At 42.4% G+C, this 24,370-nt stretch overlaps 1 protein-coding gene across 1 annotated transcript; it reads right to left on the reverse strand.

The window, feature by feature from the left end:
- Positions 1 to 18,709: 18,709 nt before the first annotated feature.
- On the reverse strand, positions 18,710 to 22,270 carry MAGEL2 (MAGE family member L2; the record flags this gene model as incomplete). Its single annotated transcript, XM_080809202.1, has 1 exon — positions 18,710 to 22,270. The coding sequence occupies one exon, from the start codon at positions 22,268 to 22,270 to the stop codon at positions 18,710 to 18,712; it is 3,561 nt and encodes a 1,186-aa protein (XP_080665328.1).
- Positions 22,271 to 24,370: the final 2,100 nt, after the last annotated feature.

The following is a 24,370-nucleotide window of genomic DNA, read 5'->3' on the forward strand; positions in this document are numbered from 1 at the left end:
CCTAGATTAATTTTTCATTGTCTCCCTTAGAAAAGAGTTTGTGCACATGTGAGAAGAAGGAGTTAAATGAATATTTGAGTGAAAGGGCTACCCTGGGGACACCTGGGTGGCTCAGTGGGTTAAACCTCTGTCTTCAGCTCAGGTCATGATCTCAGGGTCCTGAGACTGAGCCCCGTGTCAGGCTCTCTGCCTCAGCAGGGAGCCTGCTTCCCCCCCTCTCTCTGTCTGCCTCTCTGCCTACTTGTGATGTCTCTCTGTGTCAAATAAATAAAATGTTTAAACAAACAAACAAACAAACAAACAGGGCTACCATGGAAGAAAAAGTTCTGTATGTTCACCAAATCTTATTTACTCTGGCCTACATTTCACAGATGTCCTACATTTCCCATTCACAGTTGTCATTAGTAGAGGCCGTGTGACTGAATTCTAAACAGTGGCCTGTAGGCAGAAATGAAGTGTCTCACAACCATAGCCGGTCTATAGAAACATCTGACATAATCCTCCATGCTCTTTCACTTCCCCTCACAAGTAAATGGTGTAGATTCTGAGAATCAAGTGAAAAGCAGTCATAAGTGGGTGATACTTGGATCCTTGATTAACTTCACAGAGCAGAACTTCTTAGTCTCCACTCTCCTTAACTTAATCATTAACAGCATAATGCAAAATACTGAATTTTGCATGATCAAGAATAATGTGATATACATGCCTTGACATATAACATAAAACATAACATAGTGTAAAATAACATAACTCAGCCACTGAGATTAGGGACTTTTTTGTTGCTGTATCTAGTGTAAGTTTCTCTGAGTCTCCAAGAAAGGATACATCTGGGAGGACATGGTATTTTATCAGAAATCACCCATGTCTTTAGAGAAAATACATCCCTGTAAATATCTGGGAACCAATCATTCTAGGCAGAAGGAAAAGCATATACAGGACCAAGGTCTTGGAGCATGAGTTTAAGAAAAAGGAAAACCAAAAAAACAAAACAAAACAAAACAAGGACATCTGGTTTTTAGTGAATGAAAAGCGGAGAAACAAGAAATGAGATTCAAGAGTTGGTAGAGTCTAAATCACACAGAAGTCAGTAGGTAATGGTGACAAGGTTACATTTCACTCTAATAATGACAAAACATCATTGGAAGATATTAAACAGGGAAATATATATGATCTTATTATGATATGTATGTTTTAAAAGATGATTTGGGTGTGGTGCATAAACAATGAATTCTGAAACACTGAAAAGAAATTAAAAAAATAAATAAAAAATTAAAAAAAAAAAGATGATTTGGGCTACTCTTTGGAGAATGGCTTAGAAGGCTCAAGCGGGAAGCAGAGAGATTATTTGGGATATAATACAGTCTTCCAGGGAGATGTTAGCAACTTAGACAAGACAATGTAGTGAAAAGGGAAAAGTTGATACATTCCACTGAGTCATTTAATGAATCCAATTTAGTAAAAGTGTATGGATTGTATTTTATGTAAAACTTACATGTAATATATAGTACAGTTATTACATTAACAAAATATATGTGTACTGAATTCTGTTAAATATTCAAAACACTTTAATTAGTCTGCAACAAGTCCTAGTTGCAGACATTTTAGACTTTATAGTATAGTTTTATTTTTTTTTATTTTTTTATTATGTTATGTTAGTCACTATACAGTACATCATTATTTTTGATGTAGTGTTCCATGATTCAATGTTTGGATATAAAACCCAATGTTCCATTCCATATGTGCCCTCTTTAATACCCATCACCAGGCTCACTCATCTTCCCACCACCCCACTCCCCTCTAAAACCCTCAGTTTGTTTCCCAGAGTTCACAGTCTCTCATGGGTCATCTCCCCCTCTGATCCCCCCACTCCATTTTCCCCTTCCTTCTCCTAATGTCCTCCATGATAACCTTTATGCTCCACAAGTAAGTGAAACCCTATGATAATTGACTTTCTCTGCTTGACTTATTTCACTCTGCATCATCTCCTCCAGTTCCAGCCATGTCAGTGCAAAAGTTGGGTATCCGTCCTTTCTGATGGCTGAGTAATATTCCATCGCATATATGGACCATATCTTCTTTATCCATTCATCTGTAGAAGGACATCTGTGTCCTAAAGGCAGAAAGGACCCTTCCCAAGATTAAGGAGAACAGACCAACGCCCTGGCATGTAATAGTAAAACTCGCATGTCTTAGAACCATGGAAGCCATCTTAAGGGCAGGTAAAGGGAAGAGATTCCTTACCTACAGAGGAAGGAACATCAGAATAATTCAGACCTGTCCACAGAGACCTGGAAAGCCAGAAATGGCTGGCAAGACATATTCAGGGCACTAAATGAGAAGAACATGCAACCAAGAATCCTTTATCCAGCAAGGTTGTCATTCAGAACAGATGGAGAGATAAAGGGCTTCTGGGACCATCAGAAACTGAAAGAATATGTGACTTCTAAGCTGGCCTTGCAAGAAATATTAAGGGGGGGAGGTTTCTATAAAAGGAGAAAGACCCCAAGATTGATATAGAACAGAAATTTACAGAGACAATCTACAGAAACAAGGAACGCACAGGCAAACTGATGACACTAAAATCATATCTTTCAATAATCACTCTCAGTGTGAACAGCCTAAATGCTCCCATGAAATGGCACAGGGTTGCAGATTGGATAAAACGACAGGACCCATCCATATGCTGTCTACAAGACACTCACTTTGAACCTAAGGATATACCCAGACTGAAAGTGAAGGGATGGAGAAGCATCTCTCATGCCAATGGGCCTCACAAGAAAACTGGGGTAGCAATTCTTATATCAGACAAATTAGATTTTAAGCTAAAGACTGTAGTTAGAGGGGCACCTGGGTGGCTCAGTGGGTTAAGGCCTCTGCTTTCAGCTCAGGTCATGATCCCAGGGTCCTGGGATCAAGCCCCACATTGGGCTCTCTGCTCAGCGGGGAGCCTGTTTCCCCCCATCTCTCTGCCTGCCTCTCTGCCTACTCGTGATCTCTGTCCATCAAATAAATAAATAAAATCTTAAAAAAAAAGACTGTAGTTAGAGATACAGAAGGACACTACATCATTCTTAAAGTGTCTATCCAGCAAGAGAATCTAACAATTATAAATATCTATGCCCCCAACATGGGAGCAGCCACCTACATAAGCCAACTGTTAACCAAAATAAAGAGACATATTTATGATAATTAATTAAAAGTAGGAGACTCAACATTCCACTCTCAGCAATAGACAGATTGTCTATGCAGAAAATCAACAAAGAGACAAGAGCTTTGAAAGACACACTGGACCAGATAGACCTCATAGCATAGTTTTAGTGAAATAAAGTTCCTCACAGTAACAGAGAATACAAAATGCTGGTGCATAAACAATGAATCTTGGAGCACTGAAAAAAATAATAAAATAAAATAAAATAAAATAAATAAAATATAAAATATAAAATGAAAACAAAGCAAAGCAAAGCAAAGCAAAGCAAATCAAAGCAAAGCAAAGCAAAACAAAGCAAAGCAAATCAAAGCAGCTAGTTTCCCTAATGGCCACCAGATGGCCGTAAAGAATCAACTGGACTGACATGGAATACAGACAGAATAAAGTCAGTGTAGTTAGAACAAAATATCTTACAAAACTCTTGTTCTTGTGCACTTAAAATAGAAAATAATCTTCAACAAAATAAACAAATTCACAACCTAAGAATCTATGCTATAGGATCTTGCAAAACTGGAATTGTGTAAAGCCTTACTGGGATGAGTAAGTAGTGATTTTAGGATGATAAATAATAATGCATGTGTGTAAAAAATATGTAATCCTAGTTATTTGCTTCAGCTAGAAAGTTACATAGACCTTATTACCCTACTTTTCATTAGAAAGCATAGTTCCTGGACACTCATTTGACAACTCTATAGATAATGAACAGAATAATAATAATAATTAAAAAAAAGTATAAAACCAGCCTTGCTGAAGACTATCATCAACAGGTGTCTTGAAAATCTTCTGTGGATTATTCTTTTGCAAATTTATTAGTAGGTTATTTATTTTCTATTTATTGACTCTTATGTGTTCTTTGTATAGTCTGGATACAAATCTTTTATCAGACATATGATGTACAAATATGTTCTTTCAGGCTATGGCTTGCCTTTTCATTCCTTCAGCAGTAACTTTCATGGCAGAAAGTTTTAACGTTTTGTTTTTGATGAAGTTTAATTTATCCATTTTTATTTTCATGAATTATGTTTCTCTATTATATCTAAGAACCTGTGAACAAACTCAGAGTCATGCCACCTTTCTCTTGTTCTCTTCTGAGCAAATTGATTGCTTTACATTTTATATTTAGTTCCAGGATACGTTTTTAGTTACTTTTTGTGTAAGGTGTGAGTTCAGTTTCAAAGTTTACTTTTTTTCATATGGACTTCCAAGCTTTTCACCATTATGTGTTGAAAAGACTATTGGTTCTCCATTAAATTGCTTTTACGTCTTTGTCAAAAATCAGTTGACTGCACTTGTCATGGTCCATTTCTGGGTTTTCTGTTTTGTTCCATTGATCTGTGGGTTCATAATTTCCTAATGCCATACTGTCATTATCTTAGAGGGAAGGCATTCAGCCTCTAACCATGAAGTATGATGTTAGAAGTACATTTTCCACATAAATCCCTTGTTAGTTTAAGGAAGATTCCTTCTATTTCTAGTTCTTCTAGAGTGTTGGTCATGAATGGATGTTGAATTTTAGGACCTTGTAGAGAGGTTGTACATCTTGCAGCTCTTTCTCTCACCCACTTATTACTGTTGGGGGCTTGCTAGCATGGTGGTAAAGTTGGAGGGGAGTGGCGTTCTCCAAGTTTCCATGAAGTCTCAGTTGTTGGAATATACAGTGTGCTTCTGTGTTGGGGGTCTTTGTGTCTCTACCCCTCCACCAGGGATATGGTTTTTCCCCATCTTCTTTTATCTTCCTTGGTTATTATGCTCCCAGCCTATTTTCTTGGAGTTCTCTCCAATGTTGGCCATAGTTTTTGTTTGTTTGTTTGTTTTTTTGTTTTTTTTATTTTTTCTTATTTCTTAGATGACACTGGAAGACTAGTGTGAGGCCAGAGCAGGTAAACTTTCCTTTCCTATGTTGCTCTCTGGTAAAGACTTTCCTCCAGTCTATGGCATCTCATGACTTCTACCCCAATATTTCACATCCTGTATCTTCCTGGAGTCATTTTCCCTCCAGATTTTAGGGTGGTTGGATTATTCTGCAGCCTCAGTTCTCTGATGAGCTTAAGGAAACACCTTGATTTTCTGTTTTCTGTTTGTCTAATTTTTTTTCATTTAAGGACAAGAATGATGACTTCCAAGCTCTTTACATGTCAGAGCCGATACAAATAGTTGGCTTTTTATGAATTTGATAGGGCTGCATAAAATCAGAATTCAAAAATATGACATTATTAGGAAGGCTTTTGTGTGTTCTTGCAAAACCTTGATTTCAGACAGTGTATTTTACCTTATTGTCCTCTGAAATGATCAGGAATTCTCAACTTCATTATGTGATTCTCTCCCTAAATGCAAGTTGTTTTCCTTTCATTCCTGCAGACTTGTGTTCCCTTTATAATTTATTCTTTGCTCCTCCAGATATCAGGAATTCCTAACCAAAGATTACAGGTTTTAATGTGCCAGTGGAGTAATAGAACTTTTATCTCAGGGTTCAAATGACGAGTGATAATGGACTATATTTCTAACAAGCTTCATCTTTCTAGGCATCAGCACACAGCATTTTCCTAGGAAAGTCAACTATGTCTCTGGTTGCTCCTAGCTACCAAGAGCACAGAAATTCATTCCAGCCAGTACCACACACCCTACATGCCTCCCCAACCTAGGGATGCCACTAGCACAATCTATCTCTACGTGAACACCATATCAACCTTTCAGGGAATATGATATCCCAGGCCTGAGTTCATTTTGGGATCTAAGCCACATAAATATAACTCATACAAACTCTGTAAAGGGAGATGGCTCATCTATTTTTCTAGACTTATTTGAGCATATCCAATAATTTCTGTCAAAACCCTAAGGTAGTCATTCCTAAAACTTCTATCAAGTTGGAATAAGGCCTTCTCTCAATGACTTCCAGAAAAAAAATTTCCCTTAGGTGTACCCTTTTTTTGAGATCCAAAAACTACTAAGAAGTGAATATCATATTAGAAACAGGTGATGGTTTGTTCTGCCTTCCCAAAGGCATGGAAAACATAAAATGTGATCCTAGGGCCAGGTGGTTCCAGTGGCCTTGGCCAGGTGCGTGAATCTGGTTGATTTATCTTCACCCCATTCACTTCCATGGATAAATTTGCTGAAGGATTCCATTTGCAATCCATAGACAAGCATACTATGTATAAACCCATAATCGGCTAATGGGATAAAGAGGCATACAAATGTTACCAAATTACTTTGTTCGATTATGGGTATTAGTCACACAAAGAAAAAAAAAGGAGGGGGCAACTACTCACACTAACCCATGATGAGACTACTTATCCAAATCAAAGTCCAGGTCGGTAATTCACAGCATGGATAGAACAGCAAAAGAGCGATCTCCAGCTGCAATGCCATACGTATATGAAAACCACTTACAGAAAGCCACAGTTCAATTCAAGCATGTGAGCAGTCAGCACGCATATGGTAAAAAGGAAGGCAGTACCTGGCTTCTAACACTGACTCTAAGACTGTGAAAACAGGTTATAGATCCTTATCCTTAGCTGTATGGCCTTCAGAAATTTACTACCCCCTTATAAGCTTCACTTTCATTTGTAAAATGGGAACAAATGGTTGACTCTTCTTCTAGGGTATTTGAGAAAATTTAATATGATAATCTGTGAAACATGTTTACCATTATTGCCATGTACTACATATGCAATGCTGCTATGTACTACATGTACAACAAGCATTTCCTGAGAAAATGAGTTTGGGAGTCACAACATTGGGGAATACTTGTGAATTGCTTGACATGTGTAGGCTACAGTTATTTTCCTTGACTTTCTACCAACTTCAGATTTTCAGAGCACTCTTCTCTGGCAATGGGAATCTCCCAATCTGTCTGCCTGTCACTGACAACAGGATGGCTCGCAGCTATAGCAGGGTCCCATCCTCACATCCTGCAATGGCTAGAATGGGAAATGTGCCTTAAGATAGGGGTCGAACTCAGTAACTCAGTACCAGAACTCTGAGTGTGCTATTGTAGACCATGACTACACACTGAGCACACAGCTCTGTACTAGGAAATCCAATGGCCGTTGCTAACCTCCTGTATAAAATATTATCAGCACAGATGGAGTTGTGCAAGATTGCAGTGGAGCATGTCTGGTTCACTCCTAGGTTAGGTACTTCACCAAGTGGAGGTACAGAAAAAGTCATTGTATGTGAATGCTTACATCTGTTTTAACCATTACTCCTTTGAGGCCCAAAGACCAGATAAAGAAACAAAAGCTATAAGTTAATAGTGATTCATAAGTGAATAGAAGTTTATCATAACTTAAGGTTACTGATCCTCCAAACCATTCACCTGAAATTGAAACTCTACCAAAAATGATATTGTCAAAGAAACATGACTAATGCATGAAATATAGAGTCTATGGCTACTTGGGGAGAACATGTAACTTGTTGCTCAGATCTTATTGTGAAATAGTTAGGATCAATTCAGATGCTTGGGGCTGTAGGTAAAAGAAAAACTACTAAAAATGATTTTAAAAGGCCCACAGGTAGGATTTGTTAATTTAGCCGCTCAACCATATCACCAAACCATGGATGTCTTATATATTTGCAATGCATACTCTTTAGCATGTGAGTGATATTTCCTTAATAATTATATGATACCTAGAATAGTTCCAGGAAGCCCATGCAGGTACTATACGTTCCAGTTCTAAGGGGAGTTATTTTTTACTCTCCTTTTTAAAAATCTTCTCTTATTATGGAGGAAAATATTTCTGAATTCCTCTGGCCGGACTGTGTCTCATGTCCATCAATGGAGAGTGATATCTGAATTATTATGAGTTATTTAAACTACTTCTGGGTTGGGGAAAGAAATAACCTTACATTAGTTCATGGTAAAATGAACATTCTAACCAAAAAAAGTGTCTACCAGCAGGGAAAAAATTGGGTTAAAGGGAGAGGATAGAGATGACAAACAGTATAACCCTCTACACACTTGCTTTATAAATCTCTTACTACTGGGATATAGGGAAGAATGGAGTTGGAGTCTGACTGGTTATACCCAAATTATATATTTAAAAAAATATCCTAATATAAAACTGATCAGAGCAGGTCCCACCTACTGGCAAATAAAGTATAACATTGGTTTTGCAATACCTGCATGGAACATTTTTAACCTTTGATATAACCTATGTTGATAATCACACTCTGTCTTAATTATGAATTAGGAAATAGGAGGTAGGATAAAGTGGCTACAGAAATGAAAGTATAAGTGACTACAGTAGTTGTAATTGGCTATTTTAGGTAGATGCATGTAGGCACAGGTTAAACTCAATGGAAAAGGTATTAGGTAAATTTCATGGAATTCAATGAAAAAATATCAAGGTGATTGGAATTTTGTTGACATGCTTTGTCTTTATTTTTCATTCTTTAATTTTTATTTAAGTTCAATTAACCAATATATTGGTTAGTTTTTTATATAATCTTCAGTGATTCATTAGTTGTATATAACATCCAGTGCTCATCACAGCATGTGCTCTCCTTGATGCCCATCAACCAGTTACCCCATCTCCCCACCCACCTCCCTTTCCACAACCCTCAGTTTGTTTCCCAGAGTCAGGAAGACATGAACAGACACTTCTCCAAAAAAGACATACAAATGGCTAACAAAAACATGAAAAAAATACTCAGCATCACTAGCCATCAAGAAAATAAATACAAATCAAAACCACAGTGAGATACCACCTGATACCTGTTACAATGGCAAAATTTAACAAAACAGGAAACAACAAATGTTGATGAGGATGTGGAGAAAGGGGAACCCTCTTACACTGTTGGTGGGAATGCAAATTTGTGCAGCCATTCTGGAAAACAATATAAGATGCTTTCTGTTGCCAGAAGACATGTTAAGAATAGAGCTATCCTACCTTCCTTTTTACCATATGCGTGCTGACTGCTCACATGCTTGAATTTAACTGTGGCTTCCTGTAAGTGGTTTTCATATACATATGGCACTCAAGATGTTAAGAATAGAGCTATCCTACCACCCAGTAATTGAGCTACTGGGTATTTACCCCAAAGATACAGACATAATGAAAAGAAGGGGCATGAGCACCCCAATGTTCATAGTAGCAATGTCCACAATAACCAAACTGTGGAAGGAGCCAAGATGCCCTTCAACAGACGAATGGATAAAGAAGATGTGGTACATATACACAATGGAATATTATTCAGCCATCAGAAAGGATAAAGGATAAATATCCACCATTTGCATCAACATGGATGGAACTGGAGGAGAAAGACAATTACCATATGGTTTCACTTATATGTGGAACATAAGCAATAGCATGGAAGACCATAGGGGAAGGGGGGGAAATCAAAAGGGGGAGAATTCAGAGAGGGAGATGAACCATGAGAGACTATGGACTCCAGGAAACAATCTGGGGGTTTCAGAGGGGAGGCGTTTGGAGGGAGGGGATAACAGGGTGATGGGTATTGAGGAGGGCATGTGCTGCGATGAGCACTGGGTGTTATACTTAATTAATGAATCGTTGAACACTGCTTTAAGCACTAATTATGTACTATACAGTGGCTAACTGAGCATAATAACAATAAAAAAGAGTCTCATATGGTTTGTCTCCCTCTCTGGTTTCTTCCCATTCAGTTTTCCCTCCCTTCCCTACTGTCTATATTTTTATATCTGCCACCTCATCTCAACCAATTGAACCCACTCACTCTGTCCCAGGCACATGTAAATTTATCCCGTTACCGGTCTATGAATGCCTCCTCCTTATGACCTTGGCACTAGCTAATTCCTCTGCTGAAAATGTTATTCTCCCAGGCTTTTATGTGGCCTGGTTCCATTCTGTCTTTAAAATATCATCACAAATACTAACTGCTCATAGATCCCTTCTCTGATCACAGTATCTAAAGAGGGCCTCTGTTACTCTTTATAATTCACTTTGTTGTAATTTCAACACAGTTCTATCACTATTGACACTTCCAAAGATATTTACTATTCCTCTCTCTTCACTATAATGTAAGCTCTGTGATAATAGAAACTTTATCTGTCTCTTCAATATTTTGTTGCAATTGCCTAGAACAGTGTGCTCACAACAGCAGATGCCTTCCTCCCCAAGATTAAAGGGTCAACCAACGAAGGAGAACAAAGGAATTCTTGAATTTTAGCTAATCTGAATATAAGCTTTACTTAATCGCCATACCATTGCCTTTTAGTTATGTCTTTAAGTTTGCTGCTTATTATAGAAATAAATTAACTGAAATCTTGATGTTCCTCTGGGCAATTTCTGTAGAAACATAGAAGTGGGCAGTATACATTTAGTAGCTAGTGAAGTGGTACTGGCTGAATCCCAGACTATGGAACTCCCTGCCTTCACAACCACTGCATTTGAGAACAGCTTCGTCCTCTCATTGCATCCTTAACAATTTCAACTTTTCTGTGTAAGGATACTGATATCTTTGTTTTTAATTACAGAATTTTCTAAGGGAGTGAAAAATGAATCACACAATGTATGAAATAGAGGAATAGCTCAGAGACCAAGGCAAAACTCTTTGTCTTCTGGCAACAGAAAGCAGAGATGGCAAATTATGTGACATACTAGAACTTCAGACATCCGTTGTAGCTGGAGCCCAGTCAGGACTTGCCCTCTGCCGTGAGGGAGGGGCTGGTGCTGAACCTAGGTGCTCCTACCAAAGAAATAATGACACCCATTTTTGGATCATCTTAAGGGAGAGGCTGATACCTTCCTTTGGAAGCTCCACTAAATGTCATGCTTACATGCAACAGAATTCCCTCAGTCTTGAAGCAAAACTGTATTAGAAAATAATTCCTTGAAAGGCATGTGGTTTCACTAGACAATTCTACCAAATATTAAAAAAAAAGAATTAACACCAATTATACACCATCACTTCCAGAATGTAGAAGTGGAAGGAACATTTTATGTAATTAGTGATACCTGATACCAAAATCAGACAGAGTACCCCCCCAAAAAAAATAATAAGAAGAGAAAAATAGATAACACATTCTTCATGAATATGGGTTTAAAAAATTTAACAAAACATTAGTATATAGAATTCATTATATATATGTGTGTGTGTGTGTGTATATATATATATATATATACACACACATATATAATGGAAAAAGTGAGATTATTTCAGGGATATAAGGCTGCTTCAATATTTTAAAAATAAGTTAATATCAATAGGCTAAAAAGGAAAAAAAACATATGATAGTTATAATCAAGAGAGTAGAAACATTTAACAAACTTCAGCATCATTTGTGATAAAATCTCTAAAAAACATGAACAGAAGAGAACTTCCTCATCTTGGGAAAGAGTGTCAGATAACACACAAGTGACATTTTGGCTCAGGCCCTGATCCTGGGGTCCTGGGATGGAGTCCCACATCAGGTTCCTTGCTCAGCAGGGATCCTGCTTCTCCCTCTCCCTCCTTCTCCCCCTGCTGTGCTGTCCCTCTCTCCCTCTCTCTCTCTCAAATAAACAAATAAAATCTTTTTAAAAAAGAATGAAATACTTAGGTATAAATCTAAAAAAACATATATAGGAATTATATACTGAAAAATACAAAATGCTGATGAAAGCAATCAAAGGTAGTCCAACTAAATGGAGAGATATACTGTGCTTATGGATTGGAAGACTCAACATAGTAACAAGTTTGATTCTACCCAATTGGATACATAGGCTTAATTAAATTCCCACAAAACTCCCAGCAAGTCTTTTTTTTCAAGATGTGGACAAGGCTATTTTTAAATTCACATGGAAAGTTAAAGATATATAATAGCTATAAATAATTTTGAACAAAAATAATAATGTGAGGAGAATCACTGTACTTTATTTCTAGAGCTTATATAGCTACAGTCAAGATGGTGTAGTCTCAGTGGAAGGATAGACACATAAAGCAGACAAAATAGAGAACTCTGGGGGCGCCTGGGTGGCTCAGTGGGTTAAGCCTCTGCCTTCAGCTCAGGTCGTGATCTCAGGGTCCTGGGATCAAGTCCCGCATCGGGCTCTCTGCTGGGCAGGGAGCCTGCTTCCTCGTCTCTCTCTCTCTGCCTGCCTCTCTGACTACTTGTGTTCTCTCTCTGTCAAATAAATAAATACAATCTTTAAAAAAAAAAATAGAGAACTCAGAAGTAGCCCATACAAGTAGAGCCACCTGATTTTTGATAAAGGTGCAAAAGCAATTTAATGTTGAAAGGATAGACTTTTCAACAAATATTACTAGAACAATGAAATGTGCATAAGGAAAAAAACCAGAACCTCAGTCTAAACATAACACTTTATACAAAATAATCTCACAATGGATTACAGAAGTAAATAAAAAATGTAATGTTATTAAACTTTTACAAGAAAACGTAGGAAAAAAATCTTTGGGACCTAGGATCTGATGAAGGGTACTTAGGTGGAAAACAAGGGGCTTGATCTGTAAAAGAAAAAGAATCAAATGGGACTTCATCAAAATTTAAATGTTTTTCTGTGTAAAGACCTTGTGCTGCTCTGATAATAGACAGCCAAACTGCAGACTGGAAGAAAATACTTGTAAACAACATATTTAATAAAGGACTCAAATCTAGATTATGTAAATAACTCTCAAAACTCAGTAATAATAAAAATAAAAGTTCATTTAGAAAATGGGCAAAGGAGATGAACAAACATTTCATTAAAGAAGACATACAGAGGGGCGCCTGGGTGGCTCAGTGGGTTCAGCCTCTGCCTTCGGCTCAGGTCATGATCTCAGGATCCTGGGATCAAGCCCCACATCAGGCTCTCTGCTCAGCAGGGAGCCTGCCTCTTCCCACTCCCCACTCCCCGCCTCCTACTCTGCCTGCTTGTGATCTCTCTCTCTCTGTCAAATAAAAAATAAATAAATGAAATCTTTAAAAAAAAAAGAAGAAGACATACAGAGAACAAATAAGTACAGGGAAAGAGCTCAATTCCTCTCACCATCATAGAAATTCAAATTAAGAGCACGATGAGGTATCAGTGCATACCTATTAGGATCTCTAAATTTATTCTAACAGCGACTACACCAGTTGGTAAGGATGCAGAGAAACTGGATCTTTCATGTGTTGCTAGTGAATGTAAAATGGCATAGCCATTCTGGAAAATAGTTTGGTAGTTTCATTCAAAGTGTAAATGCAATTGCCATGCAACCCAGCAACGACCCCCAGGATCCTGGATAAATGAAAATTTATGTCCATACAAAAGCCTGTCCATGAATGTTCAGAGCAACTTTGTAGTAGCTCAAAACTGGAAACAACCAAAATGCCCTTCATAGATAAATATTTTATCAGCCTTAAAAAGGAGTGAACTATTGATACATGCAATGACTTGGATTTGTATCAGTCACATTATAGTGAGTGAAAAATGCCAGTCTCAAGGGTATGATTCAATTTATATAAGATTACCAAACTGAAAAAATTATGGAGCTACAAAACAGAGTAGTGATGGCCAGGGTGTAGGCATGTTTAGGGATGCACATGACCATAAAGCAACAGCATGTGAGAAATCTTTGTGGTTGAAAAATAGATCTGTATGTTGATTACAGTGATGTTTATCAAATCTACATTTATGATAAAATGTCACTGAACTACACATACACATGGTACCAATGTAAATGTACTTGGTATTGCACTACAATTCAATAGTATTTAGCTGGTTAAAGTACATTATCCCTGTATAATATTTGCAACTTCCTGTGAATCTATTACTTCAAAACAAAATGTTTTTTAAGGATGTCTTGCAGAAGCCACAAAACCAACACTCAAACTCCACAGCTTTGTAGACCCAGCTAGCTCTACTTCAGGGAAATATTAAAAACTACTATAGAGTATGCTCCATGCAGTTTCTAAGGTCTAGGAGATACTTCTGTGGTTAATGCTGATTAATCAGACAACACTGATCCCTCTTTTTTCCATGGTTCTCAAGCTGAACGCACTTTGAACAAGTGAGAGTGTAGAAAACAGTCTTACTGGCAGATGGATTGGAGACTTTCAGAGCAAAGACGTTGGCGCTAAGGGCATTTCACTGAGACCACCAGAGTGATTTCTGCAGTGCCACGAAGCAAAATAGAAGGAAGCTGGTAATGAAGGAAGCTCCCCATGGATTTTGTCTCTTAAACACGAAGGGGCAAGTAAAACTTGAAGAATCTAAAAGGATTAAGGGACTGGACCAAAGGGCTCATAGTGTTACAGGTCTCTTCATGGTGTTCTCAAAAGAACCTTCTGGAAGATTTTGGAAGAAATAAATTTCTCGCACTCAGGAAAATGAGACTTGAGTTTGAAAGGTGGATCCACTTTAGGCTTCATTTCCTAGACAGCCTATTCAGAGAAGGCAGGGCTGTTTCCCTCACCATGTATTTCCTGTGTCCATAAGACTTTCTGGGTTGGGGACCAAGGTAAGCAGGAAAGGTCTGTGATCTAAATGTCAGGGTCTTCTGCCTTAGGACCCATCCTTGCTGACCCAGGTGGGTTTTCAATACAGAATTCAAGGAGTTCCTCAAAACATCCAGCAGAGGGACCCCTGAACTAGTTTGCAAATCCTGATTTTGCCTAGTCCACCTCTCCCCTGCTGCTCTTTGACCCTTAGGATGAGGGGTGTGAGCGAAGGAGAGCTGCATCTAACCCCAAGGAAAATTGAGAGCCATCAAATGCTTTATACCAATTAAAACATTGTGATCTGGGCAGCTAGTGTATTGAATGGTGTGAGGGGCATTACTCAAGTTAGAGATCATGCCAAAAGCAGCTTCAAAGTTCAGGCAACAATATCCACCGGGATGGAGAGAAGGGAAAACACTGACCCTGTAAGACGGGAAAACTGCCAATGCAGGATGTCTGACTGTATGAGGGAGATGCCCAGGTGTTAGGTTCTGACAACAGACATGGGAATGTCAGGACAGATCCTATATCCTTTCAAGTAGTATGACAGTAAATGAGAAGGTGACAAGAGTTGTGGGTGTCCAGGGAAGGTCACGGGGGCCCTAGGGAGTGCTCCATCCATCATAGCCACAACGATTAATTCTTGTTTGCTGACATCATTGCTTTATAAATAGTTTAACACGCAACTGACCTTTGTCTTTATGGCCATCGGGAGGCATGGCCTAGAGTAAAATTATTCCAAAATTCAGATCATTTTCAAGTAAATATCGAAGATATCAGCTTGCTTATAATTTAACATCTTATACAATAGTGCACTCAGTTTGATCATATAGCTTCATGGGAAATGGCTTTTACTGAGATTGTTTTATGGCTTTGTTGAGAGTCTACTAGCACCCACTTCTCATTTATTAACTACAGATTGTTGTGCCACTGGTCCACAGCATGCAATTTTGTATTTGAGCAGACAGTAAGTTGTCCCTTGAGGAAGCCTTTGATCTTTACAGCAGGACACTCAGCAGACACCTTGACGTGTGTCTGGTTGTATGGGGGGAAGGTGTGAGCACACTATAAATCTCCCATAGCAGTTCTTTGGTGTGAAGAAGTCTTTGCCCCTACTACAGGTTATTTACATACGGCATATTCCCATATGAGGAATTTCCAGGCGAAATAGTACAGATAGTTTTAAAACCCTTGAAGATGCTGTTGGCTAAATTTATTTCAGGGCGACTTGTAGTAATTTATACTTCCATCGGTAGTATGTAACGAATGGTGCCCGTTTCATAACAACTCTACTTACACTGGCTCTTCCCTGGGCTTTTATTCTATTCTATGTCAATTTAATGAATGAAAATGGGAATGCTGGTCTAATATTTCTGTCTTAAATATAAGTGGGGTGTAACATTTTTCATTGTTATTTGAGACGTGCATTTCTTTTGTTTTTTATTTTTTTGTTGTTGTTATCTGATACCTTTTGCCCATTTATTTACAGAGGTTTTAACATTTTTTTCTCCATTATAACATAAAAAACTGTGTACAACAGTTACCTACATTTTGGAACTTTCAAATAAATGGGTCTTAAAATTGTTTTCACTGCTTCTTTTTTTTATTATGTTCAGTTAGCCAACTTATAGGACATTATTATTTTTTTGATGTAGTGTTTGACGATTCATTAGTCGCATATAACGCCCAGTGCTCATCACAACGTGTGTCCTGTATTTTCATGTATTCCAAGTTTTGTTTTCTGCCTTCTGATTTTATAATGTCAACTGTTCTTAACCTTTTCCATTCAATATGTGCCTAATTAGTTTATTTATAGTTAAAAATTCATTATTATTATAATTTATCTCTCATTAGAATTTAACTCAGATCTTAAGCCCTTGCAAGGCATTGGTAAAAGAAGGTTATTTGCTTTATATCAGATGTGAGATAAATAAGATGGACGTTTATGGCTTTGTTTCACCAAGAGCAACTTGCTCAAGCACCCAGTGAGTAAATAAATGATTTGGAAGAAGCCATAGAAATGATAATAAATGAACTAAAAACAAACAAGAAATACTAAATCCATGTGACAGTTTTCTATCCCAGAAAACCCTCTTCTGGGGATAGTTGTCAGCTGGGGCCAGGCTGTTGCCCTCAATGGACATTAGCTGTTGTCCTCAAAATAAGTTAAGATTGATTTAGGGCAGAAACACAGTACTCGCTGACCCAGGAAGTTTATAAGAAACTCTCACTGAATTTCTGGAAAATCTAGCCACTTGGACAACTTTCCAAAGATTCCCTACAGGCAAGCAGGTTGTCTTGTGGGACGAGTTGCCCTAGAAAGTTGGGCTCTGCTTATGCTGGGAATGGACTCTCCATTATATACCTCCATCTCATAGTATATAGGTTCAGGTTCCTAAGTGCCAATGGATTGCACTCGGAGAAGAATTTCACCTTGTCCTATGACAAGAGGAAAGAAGGCATGTTTGGGCACAGATGCTGATAAAATTATGGGCAAAATTATGAAGCAAGTAGTAGCCACAACCCAGGTATTGAGGGTATGACTTTAAGCCCTGCGGCAGATGGGATGTAGTAGGCAGCCGCGGAGTAACTGACTGGACCAGTGGGACGCCACTAGGTGGCAGAAGAATTCCACTATGGCTGTTTTACCTTGTTTCTGGAACTTAATCTTTACCCAGAGAAGAGCGCTTTAGGGTGGGAGTCCTGATCCTTTTAGGGCGGTAGAGGTGGCGGCAGTGCCTGATGCTGGTGCACAGGAAGAGAGTCGTGACTTCAGGAAAGTCGGCTTGTGTCCGCCACTCTGGTGTGCGCATGAGTATCTTTCCCCAAAGCACTCAGGTAGCTTCTGTTGTCTTCCCTCCCACACCAGACCCTGCACACTAAGGTTGACGAAGTTACTTAGCAACCTCGGATTGTATCAGCTGACTCCCCCTGTAAACTTGGGCTTATGCCCCCGACTCCAACCACGAACCTCCCCCTTAGACCTCCCTGTCACTGGTTATGTATCTCCCTCCCTTTCCACCACCACCCGCAATCCGCACTGGAGGCTCGTGTTTCCTTTTCCCTTTTATAAGCCTAGATATTTTGCAGGGAACATTTCCATCCAAGTATCACTGTGTTGATGAGACGCAAGTCTCGTGTGCTGCTGGATACCCACCATGGGCCACATAAACACCCCCGCTGGCCAAATTCATCCACATAGCTAATAAACCTGGATACCGGTGCTGCGGGAAGATGGCCCTTCTTTCCCACGTAGCCTTAAGGAGAAAAGTCTGCTTCAAACTGCAGCTTTACTGATTTGTGCCATTTAATTAATGTACTGGAGCCTCAGATACTCAGCTACAAAATGGGAATAATAATGCCTGCATTGAAGGACTATTGTGAGGATTAAATCAGAGGAGATATTCAGCCTCCTCCTGATTCTACTTCACTGACTTGTGAAGTTTTACTCTTGAGTTAAGGAAATCTTACATTTCACCATACAACACAATCCCTGCATTGTTAGGACGAATGTAGCACTGTCCTTGAGACAGGTTAATTACCGTGGTTTCTACTATCACTGGTAGTAATCTTGATGTTTAAGTCTATTCCGAGAATATGGTAAAACTTGGCTCCCATCATCCAGAGTAAAAATGAGAATAAAGACAAACACTTTCATGTTATGCTGAAAGTATATTTATATATATAGATATAGATATTTATTTTCTGCAGACAGCTTTTACTGATGACTCATTTTAATGTTCAAAGAACAGCCTATTTCAATACTACATAATCTGTACCAGAATGAGATGGATAGCTTCTCAATTCATTTCACAAAGCCAGCACAACTCTGATACCAAAACATAACAATTATAACACAAAACAGAGAATCACAGATCTCACTTAAAAATACAGATGCCAAAATACCAAAGAGAACAGTAGCCAATCGAAATCAACACCACATGAAAATGTACAAAGCTTTGGCAGATACTAAGTTGAACCAAATTTAAATCCAAACTTACACACATAGAACTGGAACATAAACACCAGAAACAAAACGCCCCCCCACCCCACCCCACCCTGTCAGTGGCCTCTGGCCAGGAACCCAAAGGAATGAGATATCTGCGGAAAGAACCACATTAGCGGGGAGGGGAACTGCTGGTGGGGTCACCGGAATTGTCACCGGATCCAGGCTCATCCTCATCCAAATCTTCAGACTCACACTCTGCCAATGCTTCGAAGTACTGCAAAGGCCAGCACCGTGGGTCTCTCTTATGGAGCTTGGCCAGAAACCTCAAAACAAGCATCTTGCTGGTTTCGAGGAATGCTCGGGGGCCCCAGAGGAACTCATATTCTGCTGGCTCAGTATAGGGGATTCGCCTGTACTCTAGGTACTTCTGCCTTACAAACACTTCGGTGATGAGCTTCTTTGTATTTCCGAAGAGAGCATGTGTCTCTCGGACATCCAACCCTAACCTGTACAGAAAACTAAAGATCATGTCCTCCCTGACACAATTGCCTTTCATAAAGATGAGACTCAGGACCACCATCAGGAGGCCTAACTTGGGCCTGTCTAAGTAGGATGCCACTGGTTCACCCTTGTGGTGGCCCAGCTTGTTGATGATAATATAAGAGTGGTTTTCGGGATCAATCTCTTTCAGTTGATAACCGAAAACACACTGTAGCTTATTGTTGGCACGGTTGATGATATCCAAGCACTCATCTTTATATTCACGGATGATGAATTTCACCATCTCTGAGCGCTTGATGGGCACCTTGGCTTGGTCCTTGACCAAGAGGAACTGCACCAATGCATTCGCTCTCTCATCCAAGGGAGACAATGGCTGAGTCTCCAGCTTGGGGTCATTCTGGGTGACACCAAATCCCTGAGAGAGATTGGTGAACTCAGAGATAATCAGGGGCTGAGGGCTACCTGGGCTTTCCCAGAGGCCCAGGGCCCTCGAGGTGCTTGGGCCCTCCCAGGCACTCAGAGCCCAAGTTGTGCTGGGCCCTTCCCAGCCACTCAGGATGCGGGAGGTGCTCGGGCCCTCCCAGCCACTCAGGCCACGGGAGGTGCTCGGGCCCTCCCAGTCACCCAGGACCTGGATAGGGTTTTCAACCTCCCAGTCATTCAAGTTCAGATTTTCCCAGGGTCTCGGAGCCTGCCAGTCACGCAGGGCCAGCATATGGCCACTGCTGTCCTCTTCGGTATTCAGATGCTTCTTCTTCCGGGTGGCTTTGCCAGAGCGACGTGGTGGCTCAGCAGACGTCTTCGAGGCCTCTTGAGTGGTGGCCATTGCCTTCGGGGCAGCTGCCGTAGCCATCAGGATGGTTGGCACTGCCTGCGCTGCTTTCGAAGCATTCACACTGGGCTGTGGAACCCACGGAACTGCAGGCAGAGCCTCCACGCAGGCAAATGGATCCTGCAGAGCAAGTGGCAGTGACTTCGGGGTCTCAGAGGGGGCAGATGGGCCCTGAAAGGCATTAGAAGAGGCAGGCTGGAACCGGGAGGTAGTTGGAAAGACCCTTGAAGTGGCAGTGAAGGTCTCCGATGTGGCAGGCAAGTTTTTCCAGGCAGTCGGCAGGTGTGCTCGGGCAGCTGACACTGCCTTAGGAGCACAGAACGTGGCAGCAAAGATCATGCGATCCTTCGAAGGGGCCCTCCGTTCCTTTGAAGAGGTCCTCCGTTCCTTTGAAGAGGTCCTGCGTTCTATGGAAGAGGCCCTGGATTCTCCCGATGGAGTCATCAGTGATTTAGCGGAGCCCATGGGAAAATTTGCTGCCGCTATGGGAGCTCCGGGCTGGCCCTGCAAGGCTGCTGGGGGGCCTTGCCAGGAGGACTGGAGTTGCAAGGTGGGCAGCTCTGCTTGCGGGCCCGAGGGCTGGGCCTGCTGGGTGGGTAGCTGGATTTGGAGGGCCTTTTGGGAGGCCGGGACCCCCTGAAAGGGCTGCTCCAGCTGAACCAGTGGTGGGCCCTGCCTCTGGGCCTCCTGGGTGGGCACAGGCTGCCAGAACTGCCCAGGGGCCTTGGGGGCCTGCCAGGCGAGAGCCTGGGCTTGCTGCACTTCCTGGAATTCCATCGACGTCGGCAGCTCGTGTGGCACTGGGGCTTGGCCTTTGGGGGCCTGCCAGATAATGGGTGGGCAGTGCACAGCTTGCGGGGCCGACAGAGGAGCCGACAGCACAGCCTGAGGTGCCTGCGGGCCAGCGGGAGGCACCGTGGGCACCTGCGTGGCTGGCGGAGCAGTGGGCACCTGCGGCGCTGCCCGCACCTGTGGAGCTGCCCGCACCTGTGGGGTGGGCAGCCTAGCCTGCGGAGCCTGCCGCAGCGGCGGCGGGGGTGGCAGGGCCTGCCAGAGTGGTGGTTGGGTGGCCAGGACCTGTGGGGCAGGCCGGATGGGCGGCGGTGCCTGGCGTATCAGCGGTGGCGCCTGGCGAATCGGGGGCGGGGCCTGGCGCACCGGCGGGGGGCCAGGTCGGATGGGTGGTGGGCCCGGGCGGATGGGCGGTGGGCCCTGGCGCACGGGTGGTGGTGCCTGCCAGGTAATGGTCGGAGCCTGCCAGGTGACCTGCGTGGCCTGCCAAGCCAGAGGCGTGGCTTGCCAGCCTTGTGGCGGGGCCTGCCATCCTGGCGAGGTGGCCTGCCAGCCCGGGGGTGTGGCCAGCTGCGCCTGCGGGGCCTGCGGGCCCTGGGGAACCTGCGGAGGAGCCCTTATAACCTGAGACTGGATTTGCAGAATCAGAGGCTGAGCCTGTGGGGCCCAAGAAGCCAGAGGCTGCGCAGGTGGGGCGGCCGGCTGTGCCATCGGGGCTCCTGAAGCTGGAGCCTGGGTGATCGGAGCTCTCGAACCTGGAGGATGAATCATCAGGACGCCGGGACCAGGAGGCTTGGCCATCGGGGCTCCCGGAGGCGGAGGCTGGGTCATCAAGGCTCCTGGGGGCGGAGGCTGGGCCATCGGAGCTCCCGGAGCAGGCGGCTGGACCATCAGGACTCCCGGAGTCAGAGGCTGGGCCATCAGGACTCCCGGAGTCGGAGGCTGGGCCATCGGGGTCCCCGGAGGGGGAGGATGGGCCATCGGTGTCCCCGGAGGGGGAGGGTGAGCCATCGGTGTCCCCGGAGGGGGAGGATGCGCCATCGGTGTCCCCGGAGGGGGAGGATGCACCATCGGGGTCCCCGGAGGGGGGGGATGGGCCATTGGGGTCCCCGGAGGGGGAGGATGGGCCATCGGGGTCCCCGGAGGGGGAGGATGCGCCATCGGGGTCCCCGGGGGAGGAGGATGGGCCATCGGGGCTCCGGGAGCTGAAGGATGCATCATCAGGACTCCCGGAGTCGGAGGCTGGGCCATCGGGGCTCCCGGAGGGGGAGGATGGATCATCAGGACTCCGGGAGTCGGAGGCTTGCCCATCGGGCCTCCCAGAGGGGGAGCCTGGACCATCGGGCCCCCCAGGGCCGGAGGTTGGGCCATCGGAGCCACTGGGGTAGGCGGCTGGCCCTGTGGGGCCTCCCAAGCAGGCTGAGGTGCCTGCCAAGCGGCCAGTGAAGCCTGCAAATCAATCGGAGGTGGATCCCAGGGGACTGGTGGAGCCCGAGAGGAGGCGGGCGGGGCCCGCATCAGAACCGTAGGGCGGCTATAGACCGGAGGCTTAGGGGCCTCGGCCGGGGGACTCGAATCACCCAAATTCTTACTTAGCTGCGACATGTCCCTTTGCTCTGACAGCTGGTGGGCCTTTTCCTCCGACAGCTGCTGGGCCTTTTCCTCCAGAGAGAAGAGAATGCCTACGTGGCTGATCAGAGGATCCCTCCCTGCTGACTGGTGAATAGGAAGTAAGTGCCCTTAGCTCTGCAGCTTTCCGCAGTAAGGAGGAGGGGGGAAGGGGGCTCAATCCCGCCCCTTCCCCGCCCCCGACCACCACAAGTGGATAGTGCATAGGGGCGTCTACCAGAAATCCTGGCTGACACAAGATCCCTTCTCACTCTGTCCAGTCCCCAAATGCAGCCTGGTGAGACTTACCATGGATGAGTTTTCACAGAGAAGTGACAAGAACAGATCTATGTTTTAGAAATCACAGTTCTGCAGTATAGAGTAGGAACAGACCACTGGTAACATGGAAGGCATCCATGAGGGGGGAGATGGTGTGGTCTGAGCTCAGATACAGCGAAATCGGAGCCGGAGAATAAAAGAAGTGAATCTATGTATATGAGAGATTCAGGAATCATAGCAGGCTGCTATTATAATTTAATGTAAAAGGATGGAGAAGACGTATAAGTCTGTCCTGGGAAAGTGGGGAATTGATAGTGTGGTTGATTCTCTTAGGGACACAGTGGGAGGCACATAGCAAGAGAGATTTATGAGTATTGCTTGAGACATGGACATTTGCAGTCCTTTGGGACTGCCAAAGAGAGATGCTCTATAGACCGTCTTGTATGATGGCTTGGGATTCAAAAGAAAACTGAACTGAGAGTTAAGGTACTCCTTAACTGTGGGAGTGAATGTGTTTGCAGGAGAAGTGTTAAGAGTGAAACTCCTGAGATATGTCTTGAAGAATACAGACATTTTTAGATACAGGCAGAGAAAAGGGATGGCAAAGACTACGGAGAGAAGGAAAGAAATCATGGAAATTCAGATGCTCCAGGTATCAATGGAAGACAGCATTTTTAGTACCAGGAAAATTTTCTGTGAAGTAGCTGGGATGAAGGAACAAGGTGGGTTTCTTAGTGCTGTTCATCAGTTACAGAGCAGGAAAGAAATAATAAAAATGAAAGCCAAAAATGCACTAGAAAACAATAAAATGAATGAATAAACAGATCTAAGATTAATATATAGGGAAAACAGATGAAGAATAAAGTATGAAATTTCAGGGAAATCTACTTGAGCAAAATCAGTTTAAAAATTATCTATCTATCTATATATATGCAGATAAGGCAGAAGACATAAAAATGATTGGTTAACACTATACTACTTGAGGTTGAAAGGACGTGACAGCCTCACTTCTAGCTGGGCAGTTTTCTGGAAGTAGTCAAAACACTAAATAAGAATGTTTAGTTTAGAAGAGACTGTTTTCACCTAGGGCAAGAGTCCAGAAAGATACGATGAAAGATACCACAAGGGGGCAGAAGAGAATGTGAAGGCCATACCCTACTCTTCCTGAGGTACCCTTATCCGATGTTCCTCAAATTTGGTAATTTATGAATTCCAGTCAAGACATAAATTCATTCTTAAGGTAATTATTGCTTTAAATAATGAGGAATAATTTCAGAATGAGGTTTCAGTGTTTTATTTTCTGGCAACTGAAGAGGTGAGGAATCAGTTATTATTCCTAGGAGCCTTCCTTTTCAAATACAAACATCTCTTTCCTGGTGCCTAATATATCACATATATACCCACATATATATACCATATATACCCACAGAACTGTTTCTACTGAATGGATACCACCATGCTTCATGGCTTCCAGGTCCCTCTTGTGCATTAGTAGTTCATATAGGACTTCTCAATTTGGTAGGGGTTTACAAACACCTTAGAGGGACTTACTCTGGGCATATAACCTTGGTGTTCCTGGATCACCAATCCTGACACATGGCAGTTACTGGCTATGGATGGCTTTGAGAAATTGAGTTCATTTTTCAGGCTATGGCATTTCTACCCTCAGTAAGACATACTTGCTTCTCCTCTAATTAAAATGTATAGTTTTCTGAGAGATTAAGTTCTTTTACTAACCATTTCTTTTTTAGTATTATGGCAGATTTAATCTTCAATCCACCATTATGTGAGTCATCCTACACAATAAATGGCTACTAG

This window comes from Martes martes (genome assembly GCF_963455335.1).
Source record: "Martes martes genome assembly, chromosome: 7".
Taxonomy (NCBI): domain Eukaryota; kingdom Metazoa; phylum Chordata; class Mammalia; order Carnivora; family Mustelidae; genus Martes; species Martes martes.